The 14167-nt window shown below is 41.4% G+C and overlaps 1 protein-coding gene across 3 annotated transcripts; it reads left to right on the top strand.

The window, feature by feature from the left end:
• The first annotated feature begins 78 nt into the window (after positions 1–78).
• On the top strand, positions 79–9222 carry Derl2 (derlin 2). Of its 3 annotated transcripts, none has more exons than XM_032911892.1 (7): positions 79–197; positions 980–1042; positions 3716–3789; positions 4871–4964; positions 5833–6028; positions 6274–6364; positions 8718–9222. In XM_032911892.1, exons 1-7 carry the CDS (start codon positions 105–107, stop codon positions 8821–8823), a joined length of 717 nt encoding a protein of 238 aa, XP_032767783.1. In that variant the 5' UTR covers positions 79–104; the 3' UTR covers positions 8824–9222. The 3 variants fall into 3 exon arrangements, with proteins under 3 accessions (XP_032767783.1, XP_032767782.1, XP_032767784.1); XM_032911891.1 differs by having other exon boundaries at positions 977–1042; XM_032911893.1 differs by lacking the exons at positions 3716–3789; positions 4871–4964; positions 5833–6028; positions 8718–9222 and having other exon boundaries at positions 977–1042; positions 6274–6339.
• Positions 9223–14167: the final 4945 nt, after the last annotated feature.

The following is a 14167-nucleotide window of genomic DNA, read 5'->3' as shown; positions in this document are numbered from 1 at the left end:
AGCGCTGATTGGACAGTAGTGGGTAGGCTGAAGGCCAGCTTTGAGTCCGCCCCGCCGCCTGGCATACTGGCGGAAGGGGAAGGGGGGCAGGCGCGGTGGGAAAGATGGCGTACCAGAGTCTCCGGCTGGAGTACCTGCAGATCCCGCCGGTCAGCCGCGCCTACACTACCGCCTGCGTCCTCACCACTGCGGCCGTGGTGAGCAGCTGTGGCGCCACATCCTCTTTTTTCCAGGCTAGCTATGACTGCGTCTTCAGAAAACGGGTTTGGGCCGCAGAGAAGCCCAGTGGGTCTGGTCCCAGGGGTGGGTGGAGACATCCGGAGCTGACTCTAGGGTTTGGGATATTCCCAAGGGTGCCAAGCCAGTGACCTGAGAAGGGTGTGCTCCTTCTTGAGGGGCCAGGTCAGTTTCAGACAGATGAAGCCCAGACCTGTAGTGAATCAGAACTGCGGGAGCCGCCCACCCAAAAATGTATCTGAGAGGTCTAGCTATGTCCAGGTGACTAGTGGGAGTTAGGTCCGCTAGGTTCACAGACTATTATATTGACTATAGAAATCTCGAATTGTCTGGAAACATCTTTCAAAAGACGGCCTGTGGATATAAGTAACTGGCCGCCTGTACCTAGTCCTAATGGTAGCAGGGTCTTAAATCTCTTATTCCCGAGTTATCTCACCCAGCTGTTTGAGGTGGTGACCACGTGACACACAGATTTGTAAAAGATGCTGTTGTCTTGTCTCTAAAATATTCCTACTCGCCTGCCTTGTAGCATCCTCAAATATTACAACATAAAACTTACATCGTGTGTTGATACAAAACGGTTGTGCAAATTCTAAAGAATCTCTTACCAGCTGTCACAAGCAAGACAGAAATTTATTCCAAGGGACAGAAATTATTAGAGCTACTCATTCTTTGTTGTTCATGCTGGAATTTTGTTTTGCGATTGATCTGCTTCAAGAAGTTCTTTTTTCCATTTCAGCAGTTGGAATTGATCACACCTTTTCAGTTATACTTCAATCCTGAATTAATTTTTAAGCACTTTCAAGTAAGTGGTCTATAGCAACTATGATACAATGTTTTCACTATCTTTTTTTTCTATTGTTTACTAAGTAGTAAATCCTGTCAAATACAGTCTCAAAAAATAACCCAGTGGGGGAATCTCTGATTACAAGTCTTGTTGAGATGTAAAAAGGGAATTCCACAGCCTGGTTGGACTCCAGAGTCATTTAAGAGCTGCTAGGTATTTGTAAACTCATCCTATACCAAATTAGAATTGCCAGAGGTGGAGCCAGGGACAGGCAGAGTAAGCAGGAGGATGGCAAGTGTTAGATAGGCTTGGGCTATGAAGCACTGTGTTAAGAAGAATGCTAAGGGTGGGAATTTCGAATTTATCCTCTGTTTAGTGTGTTTTTGATGTGTTGAAATTCTATATTTGACTACAACTAGTTAAGAACTAATGTGGCTATGATCTCAGTCAGGAACCTGAGCCCACCTTGAACTACATATCAAGGAATTGTCTCAACACACAAACAACAATAACAACAGCAGTAATAATAATGTGATTTGAGAATAGACTATTGAGCTAGCTGCCGAGGGAATCTGACAGGTTAGCCTTATTTTGACCATTTACCACCCAGACACACCTAACACTGTTGTTAATCCTCACGGTCCAGCTCATAAACTCAGTTTTTATCCTGGTCTGTCTTCTAGAAGTCAGATTAAACTATCAAATTTTATACCATTATCTAAAACAGAATGTTGACTTTCTATATTACAGTTTGAAGAAGTCGTTTTCCATTGATTAAAATGCTAAAGAGAAGTGTGTTTTACAGTTTGAGGAAGTCTTTTTCCAGTGATTAAAATGCTGAAGAGAAGTGTGTTTCCATGGCAGGATGGTCATTCACACTCTAGGTGATATAGAGGCAAGACCTCAGTGGTCCTTATTGATGCTTTTCCCTGTCCCAGATGTGTCACACTGCCTTTGAACCCAGTGAACTCCAGCTTGCCTTCCAAACCTCTGCTTTTATCTACCCTCAGAGACAGCATCTTCCCTGTACAGTGCCCTCACTAGCGTGAGAATGCTATAAACTCTGAGTTGTTTGCATGTGAATAGAGTGCTGGCTCCTTTTCACTCCGCTGTGACAGAATTCCTGACAAAGCAACCTAAGAAAGAAAGGGTTTGTTTTGGCTAACAGTTTGTTGGTAAAGTCCATTGTGGTTGGGAAATTGTGACATCCAGAGCTTCAGGCAGTTGGTCCCCCTGCGGAGGAGGATGAGAATGAGAGTACGGGTGCTCAATTCACTTCCCCCTACTTAGTTGTCCTAGGACCCCAGACTGTGGAATGGTGCTCATTAGTGTCCTTCCCACCTTGGGTGACTGAATCTAGAAACTCCCTCACAGACAAACCCAGAGTTTGTCTTGAGTGACTAGATCTGTCAGTATTAATTATCACAAGTAAATTACCAGTGACCAAGGGCTTAAGGGTATATGAAGCAGTCAGTCCTCTGATACCTTGACTTTGCCAAGTCGAGATGTCTGTGACCTTTGCTAAGATTGCTTCCTTCTGGTTTGTTTGGCTTAATGGCCGAGGTTCTTCGTTTTTTTGGTTTGTTTTTTGGTTTTTGGGATTTTGTTTTGTTTTGTTTTTTGGTCTTTGTGTGTGTGTGTGTGTGTGTGTGTGTGTGTGTGTGTGTGTGTGTGTGTGTGTGTGTTTTTGTCTATTTTTGAGATAGTTTATCTTGTAGTTGTGGCTGGCATGACCCTCATGGTATCCTCCTGCCTCAGCCTCCTTGGAGTCCATCACTGTGCTTTTTTTCTTTTTTAAAGACAGGGTCTGTTATGTAGCCTGGACAACTCTTGACCTTAACAATCCTGTGGTCTTCCTGCCTGGACTCCGTAGCGCTAGGATTATAGACATGAGCAACCATCCCTAGCCGAGGTTAGATTCTTGCATTAAGTTTGGAATTAGGAGTTCTGGATTTGCTCTCACTGTCTCCACCTATCTGTTTGTCCTTGGGCAAGCCATAAGTTTTAAAATCCCTTATTTGTCAAATGAGGATGGCCACACCAGCTTTCTTGCTTATCCCACATATGACAGTAAATTATGTAACCCTTTGTGAGTAGTTGTATGCTGAGTGGGAGACTGCCCTGCATCTTTCCTTGTCTCTTAGAGCATGAATTCTGTCTTGTAAGGAAGTTGACTTCAAACCAGAACCTGGCCGTTTACCCTAGGACTTTTCTATCAGAATGTTGTGGCTAACACAGAAACATTTCTTGGCAGCTTTACATACTGAATCCCTGAAATTTTTAGTACCTATAAACTCCTCATTTAGATTATGGTGACTACACATATAAAAGCACTCTGTTCTGTACACTACCCTAGCTTTTACTCAGGGACATAGTGTGGATTTTTGTGTTGTTTAATAGGAGATAATCATGATTTTGAATTCTTCTTCTATCCATGTAAATTTTACAGTCTTAATTAGTCCCTTGCGCGCACATATGTGCACACATGCGCACACATGTGCACACACACAAACTTGTGTAGCACGGAACAAACCCAGAATCGGATTGGGTGCTCCATTTGAATGTGCCCCACCTAGGACTTTGGAGCCTCAGAGTCATGTTGTTTTTATCTCAGTATAGAAATGTTTCTTGGTCGTGTATTTTATTTAATGTGTCTTTCTCTTGATTCCCCCCACCTGACCCCTTCTGCAGATCTGGAGGCTAATCACCAATTTCTTATTTTTTGGTCCAGTTGGATTCAATTTTTTGTTTAACATGATTTTTCTGTATCCTTTATTAAATGGAGTCAACAGCAAAACTTTAGCTCGCATAGTATGTATATAATATAGATATAGTATACATATAAAACTTAGTATATACTATAAGTTGAAACTATTACTCTTGTTTACTTTTTATAAAATTTTAGTTATGGCTTCTGGGTCTGTAGTTTGTAATCAGATCATCATAATGTTTTTAAATTGTTTGTAACTCCTTGTTCATATGGGAGGGTCCAACTGTTAAAAGATATTAGTGTCCATAAATTGTGATTTATTTTAGGCTTATTTGTAAAATAACATCAGCACCAGCTGGCACAGTAGTCCAAAAGCCTGAAACATCGGCAATGCAAGAGGATTTTCCCAGGTTTTGGAGTGGGTTTCTAAGAGTGGGGACTTTGATTGTAAGGCTAAAAAGACAGTGTCAGAATGTCTGCTGGCTTGACGTGTTTAGGTTTGGTTACAGACAGGAAGAACCATGGTAGTTGAAGAGTCAGATGGTAATTGGGTGTGCTGAGCTAGACATTCCTCCTAGACAGTCCTGCTCAGCTGGGGGAGGCAGAGAGCCTTTAGAGGTGATGGGACTTACGGCCCAAAATGGCTTCTTTTGTTTCCTGCATAGAATATCAGAATGATAAGTTTCTAATGAAAGGTTTTTCATTATAGTTTTTATTGACTAGGAAATAGAGATGCTTAGCCTGCCAGCCTAGAAGTAGTTATCACACAAGGCTTCTTTGCAGGGATTTCTTCTAAATTTGCAAGCCAAATATGGTGCAAATTAACATGTAGTTGAGCATGGGAAAGACAACACTGAGTTGGAAGGGATGTAAGGGTTATTGAAACCGTGTTCATGGCAGTATTTGAATTAGCATTCCAGCCAGTGTCAGGCTTCGGAAAATATGGTGCTAGTTTTGACATTGCCTAAAATGCTCGATAGGGAGTAAAAAAAACCATATTACCCTTCAGACATTCTTAGAGAAATGCAGCTTGACTGTTTACAGATTGTATAAACCCCAAATATGTTTCAGTGGTTTGTGACATTTTATCTTCTTCATATGTGTATGCCTAATATTTTCTTAACTTGAAACTTAAGATATCGTTATTGTCGAATGCTAGAAGAAGGCTCCTTCCGAGGTCGGACAGCAGACTTTGTATTTATGTTCCTTTTTGGTGGATTTTTAATGACTGTATCCTTCAACAAATAGCATATAGGACAATATTAAAGAACAGACTGTCTGTCCCTCAAGCTTCTCATCTGTCTCCCATGATTCACTAGGTATTTTGAACAAACAGACAAACAGAGATGTCAAGATGGTAGCCACAGGAGCTACTATTCATTTCCTAGCCCCCTGGACAGCTTGCAAGCCCAGAGGTTGGACAGGAGCCTCTGCTGGGTAAGAAGTTTCAACCCAGGTGGTCATCTTGAAGCATCTCGGTAACTTCACCGCTGACTTCACTTTTCAACTAGGTTGGTAAGAAGACGTGTATTAAGTCACCGTCAAGACTGATACAAATGTTTTTAAAAAGAGAATTTGTTCTGCTCATCAGACTTAGGGGTGGCTTGCCTTAGGCTTTGTTCCAGCCTGCACGCCTCAGGTGTTAGTGGTGAATGAGCGTCTCTGTACTTACTGTCAAAGGGAAGAGCATCACCAAAATAGAATTTTAGGGCTGGAGAGGTGGTTAGGCACACTGGCTAACATCTCCCAGAGGTCCTGAGTTCAATTCCCAGCAACCACATGGTGGCTCACGACCATCTGTGATCTGGTGCCCTCTTCTGGTGTGTCTGAAGACAGAACACTGACATACATAAAATAGGTGAATTTTTTTAAAAAGCAGAATTTTAGTTTGTAGTAGGTATAGTCCAGATGATTCAGCCCAAGCCGGTTTCTGCCTACATGCCTTGGGCAATTAATTTCAGGCTTTTCTTCTTTTAGTTTAAAAATGTCACTACTCGGCTTTCCTGACTCAGATCTTAGCTGAAGGGCAACCTTTGGCTCTTTGCTTAGCCTTCCCTAGAAGCTTTCATGCTGACATTTTCCTTAATGCCATTGCTAGCTTTTTGGTTTGTTTGTGAGCTTAGTTTTTTTAGGCCAGGCCTTTACAATAATGCTGGTCTACGTGTGGAGCCGACGGAACCCATATGTCCGCATGAACTTCTTTGGTCTTCTAAACTTCCAGGCCCCCTTTCTGCCCTGGGTGCTCATGGGGTTCTCCTTGTTGCTGGGGAACTCGATTATAGTGGACCTTTTGGGTAAGTGTCTCACCGCTACTTTTTCTACTATTTTACTTGATAATGTACTCGCCATCATGTCGTTCATGTTTATTCTGTTTAGTTTTCATATATAGCTATTACATGATTATTTAATAATTATAGCTAAAAGATATTAACTCATTGATTTACTTTAAATAATTATTCTAAATAATTATGTGATAATAGGAAACTTAAACTTAAAATTTTAATCTTCCTTTTTATCCTTTATTTCTGGTTGATTATAGGTATTGCAGTTGGGCATATATATTTTTTCTTGGAAGATATATTTCCCAATCAGCCTGGTGGAATAAGAATTCTGAAAACGCCATCTATTTTGTGAGTATTTAACTCCATGTTTCACATTTCATGCAGACAAACCGTGATCGCAGTTTAGTTTGGGCTTCCTCGATACCTGGTTCACATGAGTAAGTGTTTGCAGATTGAGCAATATGTCTGCAGTGGGGAGCTTCTGGATTGGCCAGGAACAGATTGAGCCTGGGTTGTGATTACTCAGCTCTTGACATCATGGAGTGACTTTGCGGTCACTGTCCTGATGAGCACTAGGACTCGTGTCCCGGAGAGGAGCCTGCAGGCTTTGCGAAAGCTGCTGTCCAAGTAGAGAGACGTGAAGAGCAGAATGAGCGCACAGTCCAGAGGACAAGCTCATGACCAAAAAGCGGGCGGTGGGGAGACACAGGGAACAGAATGGAAACGGCTTTGACCCGAAGCTACACTGGCTTGTCCACCAGCAAGCAGCATGACTTGAAGTACATCTCTGCATGTGTATACTTCAGTTTCTAGAGCTACAGTTTTGATTTATAAGACCCTTTTCTGCTCTAGAATTTTGTGTTCTTGGGAACTATTATATGAAAGGGGTTCTATTGAGGGGTTATGATTTGCTATAAGTTCTCTGTTGTAGAATGGTTAAGTGAAAAAGATGGACATGGTTCAGTGGTAACAGAACCAGCTGCTCCTCCAGGAGACCCAGGTTCAATTCCTAGCACCCACTGGCTGCTAACATAAATGTAGTCCATAAATGTAGTCCCATGGGTTTGATACCCTCCATGCAGACAAGACAAAATACCTGTATACATAAAATACACAAATAAATAAACCTTAAAAAGGAAATAAAATGGAAAATAAGTAAATTTTAGAAAGAAGAAGAAGGAGCTGGCGAGGTGCTGAGGTATGGTATAGGTCTGTTGCCCATCTACTCTGAAGGCTGAGGCAGACGAATTCAAAGTTTGATGCCAACCTTGGTAACATTCCAAGAGGCCATATTGGGGGGAAAACTTTTTTAATTAACAATAACATCATCAAAAACAAAACAAACAAACAAACAAACAAAAAACCAGAAGGAAGTAAGTCTTTGGTAATTCTACTTATACATAGCAGTTTCCCTGGACTGGGTTTTTGATAAGCAGTCTTGCATCTTTCACTCTAGATACATTTTTGGCAATTTCCTACATGGTTACTGTTTCTGCATCATCTCTACTTCTACCTTTCTTCCCCTCAACTCCTTCTGTGACTCTTCAGGTCATGACCTCCTCTTTAATTATTATACAGACTTACCCCAAAGCTATTTGCCTATTTAGTCCATCTGGTGCTGCTTGTAAGCAGCTGTGTTTGGGGCTGACCACTTGGGATTGGGTAATTGTATACACTGTTTTTAATAGTATATGATTTTGACTTTTTAAAAATTTTAATTTCATAAATGTGTTTGCAGCGCTGTGTGCCTGCATTTTTATGTGCACAGTATGTATGATGCATATGCTTACAAAAGCCAGAGGACAATGTATCCCCTGAAACCAGAGTTACATGTGGTTGTGATCCCCGGGTGTGGGTGCTAGAAACCGAACCTGGGTCCTCTCCAAGATTAGTAAGGGCTTCGTTGGTGAGCCATCTCTTTAGCGCCTGTGTATACATTTTCTTAAAATGTCCTTTCTTAATGTGCAATAATTACTTTGCATAGCCGGGTAGTGGTGCACACCTTTAATTCCAGAGCTCGGGAGGCAGGGCAGCTGGATTTCTGAGTTTGATACCAGCCTGCTTTGTAGATCCAGTTCCAGGACAGCCAGGGCTATACAGAGAAACACTGTCTCGGAAAAGAAGAAAAGGAAAGAAAATTACCTTTCCACTATAAATGACCTACAGAATTTTAGTGGCTGCATGATAGTCTGTGATTCATATTTGACATAATTATTTTAGTCCCTTAATCATGGACATCGCCATCAGTTACTGCTTTTCCTTCTGTAATTGGAGTGATAAATGTCCCTGTAACTGAGTCCACACATTCCGACATGGAACTCAGCATCCTAGCCACTGAAATGAGCAGTTCGGTGGTGGTATATGTGTTGTGCTACTATGGCCACTGTCCTTAGGTTTTTATCTTGTAATCCTAAAACTACCCGTTCAATAACTCCCTATTTCTGTCATCCAGCAACAACCATTCTTTTTATGTGACTGTGAAGTTGACTCTTCCAGGTACATCATCAGCATTTCCATAGTAAAAATTAGTGTGAGAGGTAAATATTAATGTAATATAAGTAAGTATAGAGCCGTCAAGGGATGATACCTCTTAGTGGCAGGCAGAGACGATACTTATCTGTTTGTGGAAGCCCTGTGGGTACTGCTCTATAGCACTTCCAATCTAAGGTGGCTCTGGCACTAAATGGTCTCTGTGTTTTAGGAGGACTATTTTTGATACACCAGATGAGGATCCCAATTACAACCCACTACCTGAAGAGCGGCCAGGAGGCTTCGCCTGGGGTGAGGGCCAGCGCCTTGGAGGGTAAAGCAGCTGTGCCAATTACGAGACCCATCTGAGAAAGACTCAGTGAAATGTCCATTGGGATCTTTTATCCCTTGTTGCAAAGGCGTCGACAGTTTTGACAGCTTGACATATTTTTAACTCCAGAAGCACTTTACGGGATGGTACACTGACTAACACAGAAGACATTTCCAGCAGTTTGCCAGGGGTTCCTCACTATGCTGGTACTAAAAGTATAACCTCTTGGAGCCAAAAACTGGAGAAACAGATACCCTGCCTGGTGTCTCTAACAAGTACGTGGGTACTTGAGCTTGGTGGCATAAGGCAAGGTTTTCCTCCTCCTCTTTGATAGACAAGGCCGTGGTGTAAATGGAAGTTACAGAGAGGACAAAATAAAACTGAATTCCATCTCTCTCACACTGTATTTAAGCTTTCGTGTGATCTTTTAATGTGTTCTAGCTCTCCTGCGTATGTTTGAACACAGCAGTTTCCGTGCCTGCCCTCACGTCTCCACGGCTTTCAACTGGATTTCATTTCAAGATTGGAAATGCACAGCTGTTATGTACATCTGACTAGTTCTAGTTCAGAGTGCTAGCCTCAGTGGGAAGAAGATTGGTTTCTGCCATTCAGATAGTTCTCCATCTGAAAACTATGAAGCTTCAAGTTTAGACCACAGAAGGAGGGAGAAGGGCGGGTGATTTCTTGTAGCCAGGGAATCTGACTGTAGAGAAGCCAGCTGTAAACAAAAAACAACTGTGACATTTCTTTGAGCTGGAGTCTCTACTAAGAAATACCCAGATTAGTAGTGGCCACCCTTTGTCAAAGCACAGGAGTAAGAGTGGGCAGCAGTTGGGCATGCAGTCCTCTTGTCATTCATTTCAGGAAAAGCTCAAAACCTTTCCAGGGCCAAGTGCCTGGTTCACCTTCCCAGTCCAGTAGAAATCAGGGTCTTTGGAAACAGCCACACTGATGGTTCAGTGAATACTTGTCAAAGATGGTTCATCTCGTCCAACTCAACAGCTTTACATGCGTGCTGCTCTGTCAGAACTCAGATGATTAAGAGAGTGTGTTTCATGAACATCAAAGAGGCACAGGACGCCCCAGACTGGAGCCTCCTATGTAGGCTCAGTTGCATTTCAGATGAGATTTTTCTCAAGCGTTGACATAGGCTAAGTGAGCTACAGTAAACATTTGAGGTGGAAAGTTCCAGATAGAGTTGAAGCGGAACATATTTTAATGACTAAGTGGAATATGACAAGGAGTGGAACGAGTGTGGCTTGTGTCCTAGTAAATAACTGAAGACCATTGTAAATTCATGGGACAGGGCCAATGGGACTGCTTTTGTTTTGCTTAAAAATCTTTAAAGCGTAATGACAATCCTAGATTGTATGATCCTTATGGGATTCTTAAGTTTGATTATCTTTTTTTTTGTTCAAGAAAGCTTTATCAGTAACTTTTAGGAATTTATTTTTATTATTATTGCTTGCTTTTAAGCCAGAAATGGGTTTCTTTGAGGTTTTATTTATTTTCCCTTAGTTAATTTTAGATGTAGCTAATTAATGGAGTAATTGTGACCAATTTTTAATTCTAACATCTCTTCACCAGCTTTTTAAACATTTTAAACAGTGAATACCTGTACATATTAATGACTGAAAAATGGAAAATGTATTTTGGTTGTATAGCCTAAAGCGGTCTCTGATTTTTAGGATGTGAATTCCTGGTGGTGGCCATGCTGTGTGCCACACTGTCTCCTGGCAGTGCAGATCTCAGTCTCTTGGCCTCTCAGTAGTTTGGCACATCTCTGGCCCTGGGTTGTTTGACAGGATCCCTGTGCTCACTGGGACACAAGGAAAAGTCCTCACTTCCCCAACAAACCTCTTGATTCTGATTCTTCCAAAACAAACTTCCTTTTTGTGATGTGAGTTAACAGAAAAGTGAGATCGGATTATGGGATTCTGTGACCACTGAAACTTACATGAATATAGTTTGAACCATTTCCTAGATTGACTGTACCAGAAATAACCGAAAAGCACACCAAAAGCATAGGGCGTTTTGTTTCGTTGTTACAGGAATACAGTATATGTTCATTTGAAAATGAATGGACATGCCAATTGCGTCTCCATAGGAGATAGATTTTATATACTTTGGTGTGTTTTTTTCACTATGAATTTTTACTTGTTTTTTCCACTTCTTTCTCTGCCATTCTGTGTCCTCCCGTCTTTTATATTTCTTTTGTACTTGCGTGAGGCAAAGCGTCCACATCCTGGATCTTGAAATGGAACCATAACACTGTCTCTAGGGTCCTCTGGGAATTAGGAAACACATTGGAGCTATTGGCATGTTGTATAACATGCTTCCTAGAGTTGTCATGCCTTCGGCCACTATTTTATTTTGTGGCTATATTTTCCTTTCACAGGTGAGTTCTATCTGTGTTAGCTAAGATCTTGCCCTTCCATCCTTTTCAGGATGACTAAGCTACTTAAGTATTTTGAGTTTGCATTAAAGCTCTTGAACCTTGCTTGTATCGTTGAGCCACTCTGCTCCAAAGTCTGCAATCATTTCTTAGCCCTTATCAAATGCATATTTTGTGTCTTTCTCTGAGCCCTTCTCCTACTTCTCCCTAGCAGGGACGTCAATTTAAGTTTCTTCAGTCTTTCAAGACCCTGACACTAAAATCTTAAAACTAAGGTCTACTTCACTGTCTTCTTTAAATCCTTACGAAGCTTCAAATCTGTACTAAAATTCTTATACCAAATCATATATTGTCTTGTACTGTTCTTAGCTGCTACATGTATGTTAGTTTTGTTTCCCTCATGAGAATGTAAGCTCCTTAAGGGCAGGGACTATGTCTTAATTTTTGTATCCACCACAGTGCCTAGCACTGTGCTTGGCACATGGGTGCTGAATAAATACTTTGTTTATTGATCAGCAAACTATTATCTTGTATTTTTAATTACGAAAAAAATCAATGTGTATGTATACAAACTTGTACCTAGTTGCCGAGGTTTAATATTCTTTCCGGAAACAGGATGGGACAAAACTGACCATGATTGAGGGCAATGGTTTGACGGCCTTGCCATCCAAGATGACTGTGAGCTGGTATAGTCGTGGGCAGACCAGGGAGTTACTTATATAAAGAGACCACCTCAGATAAGAGTGAAATGTGCTGACAGATCACCTTTCGGAGGAATAATCAGGGTAGTCTCTTGAATACTTACTTAGTATTGTTAGCTTCTCGATATGAAAGCCACTGAACCACAGAGGGTGTTTTGGGGCAGCAGATTTCAGACTGCCACTGAAGGGCATGTGAGCAGCGTGTAATGAAAGACTTAAGTTCTCAACTCTGATTATTTTATCATTGAGGCCTCTGAATAAATGGGTTACCAGGAATGAGTCCCTTATAAAAGTGTAACCCTTCTATACCCTCACTTTATAGAACTCTGAGCCAATATTTTATAAACACCAAAATTTTTGATTCGCTTTTCTTGTTCTAAAAGAAAAAGAATGACTTGCATGGTAACTGTCGCATGTGATTAGTGGGACCTTCTAGATAAAGGAGCAGTTGGGGGTGGGGTGGGATGGCTCCAGAGGTAATAACACCAAGCCTAAAGGCCAGAGTTCAATCCCTAGGCCATCACATAGCAGAAGGAGAGAAGCAACTGCTGTAATTTGTTCTCTGACCTCTATTTACCGCTCTCTTTCTCTCCCCCCCCCCACAATGTATATATATTTTTAAGAGGTGTTTTGCTTGCCGAGGTCACTTAGATGACCTAACTGGACTCTTGTAATTTAGGAATATAATACTCCCATGTTAGGTTGCTTGGAATGTGCAACTCTCTATTATTTTGTTTACTCAAAGTCCATAACTTGACGTAAGTTATTTTTCTTTGTAGGAGTTTGATTGCATGCCCGAATCAACACGGGGGGCAGGGCGGATGATGAACATGCCAATTTAATATTCTTTGTAAGGTTTATTTTTACTGTTTAAAATTATATGTACTTATATGTATCTTTATTTAGGTATGTGCACATAAGTTTGGGATACCTTCAGGCTAGAGGTACAGGATCTAATAGAGCTGGGCTCTCAGGAGATTGTGAGAAGCCTGACATGGGTGTTAGGAACAAATTTGAGTTCTCTCAAAGAGCAGTAAGCATTCTTAACCCCAAGTCAATATATTCTTAGTGTACATCCTAAACACACCAAACATGGACAGCTTTTTAGTAACCCCTAGTTACTGTCAGAAGCTAAATAAAAACTCTATCTGGACTGGGGGGTAGTTTTTTGCTTCTCAGATACATTTATTAAGGTCATGTTGTAAATGACATTTTGATAAGTGTACAGAGAAGTGCCATGTTCCCATCTGACATAGCTTAAGTTCAGTTGCCATGACTCACCTTGAATGGACATGGACCAATGATGGCAATGGGCAGGTGCAGGACTGGGGCTTCCAAACAAAGCGTTTATCAGCACTCCTGATTTTATAACAGATGAGGGTCATTAGCCCCATTCCTACCCAACTTTTCTGGTAAATCTGGGTGTAGTAAAGTTTTGTGGGGGACCCAGACTTTTTTTTTTTAATTAATTTTTATTTATATGAGTACACTGTAGCTGTCTTCAGACACACCAGAAGAGGGCATCAGATCCCATTACAGATGGTTGTGAGCCACCATGTGGTTGCTGGGAATTGAACTCAGGACCTCTGGAAGAGCAGTCAGTTCTCTTAACCACTGAGCCATCTCTCCAGCCCCCAGACATTCTTTAAAATGCTTTAAAGCATCTCACTCAACAGGACCAAAGTCACAGGCCACACCAGATTCCACAACAGACAGAAAGGTCCACATCTGAGGTTTAAAAAAACAAAACGAAACAGGTCCACACACCAAATTTGATGGACATCCTTCACATGAGTTGAGAATTATAGGACACCACATTCCGTATGAGGAAAAACTGGCTCTGCAGTTAAGAGGACTTAACCCAAGTCCCCCAAGCACTCACATGGAGGTTCACAAACGGCTGTGCCTGCAATTCTAAGGGATCCAACACCCTCTTTGGCCTCCAAGTAGTGCACACCACCAAAAATGAGAGAGCAAAGCTAACCATTCAGTTCGTGCCTGTCTTTCTGTGTCGAATTAGGAAAGCATCTAAGAGCTTGTAATTGGAATGGGAAAGAACTGGTTATATACAAGTTTTCTGCGGGAGTAATGAATAATCCCACTGGTTGAGGTGTGTACAATAGGGCGGGAAATCCGTGTAAAGAATGAGAATCTGGTAGATATGATTGGAAGATGAGTTGAGGGCAATTTTAGTTCCACTCATTTTTTTTTTCTCTCTTCTGCTTGTATTATTTGAGCCTCACCTAGGCAGCTAC

Source organism: Rattus rattus, chromosome 9 (genome assembly GCF_011064425.1).
Source record: "Rattus rattus isolate New Zealand chromosome 9, Rrattus_CSIRO_v1, whole genome shotgun sequence".
In the NCBI taxonomy this organism is placed as follows: domain Eukaryota; kingdom Metazoa; phylum Chordata; class Mammalia; order Rodentia; family Muridae; genus Rattus; species Rattus rattus.
Note: the sequence above shows the minus strand (reverse complement) of the source record. Positions and strands in the feature narration are given on the sequence as shown.

Excerpts from the sequence above, each read along its gene's own strand:
- Derl2 (XM_032911891.1), top strand. The coding sequence starts at position 105 with ATGGCGTACCAGAGTCTCCGGCTGGAGTACCTGCAGATCCCGCCGGTC. Across the intron at positions 4,965-5,832 it reads TTGGTGGATTTTTAATGACT|CTTTTTGGTTTGTTTGTGAG; the intron begins GTATCCTTCAAC and ends TGCCATTGCTAG. Across the intron at positions 6,365-8,717 it reads CTGAAAACGCCATCTATTTT|GAGGACTATTTTTGATACAC; the intron begins GTGAGTATTTAA and ends TCTGTGTTTTAG.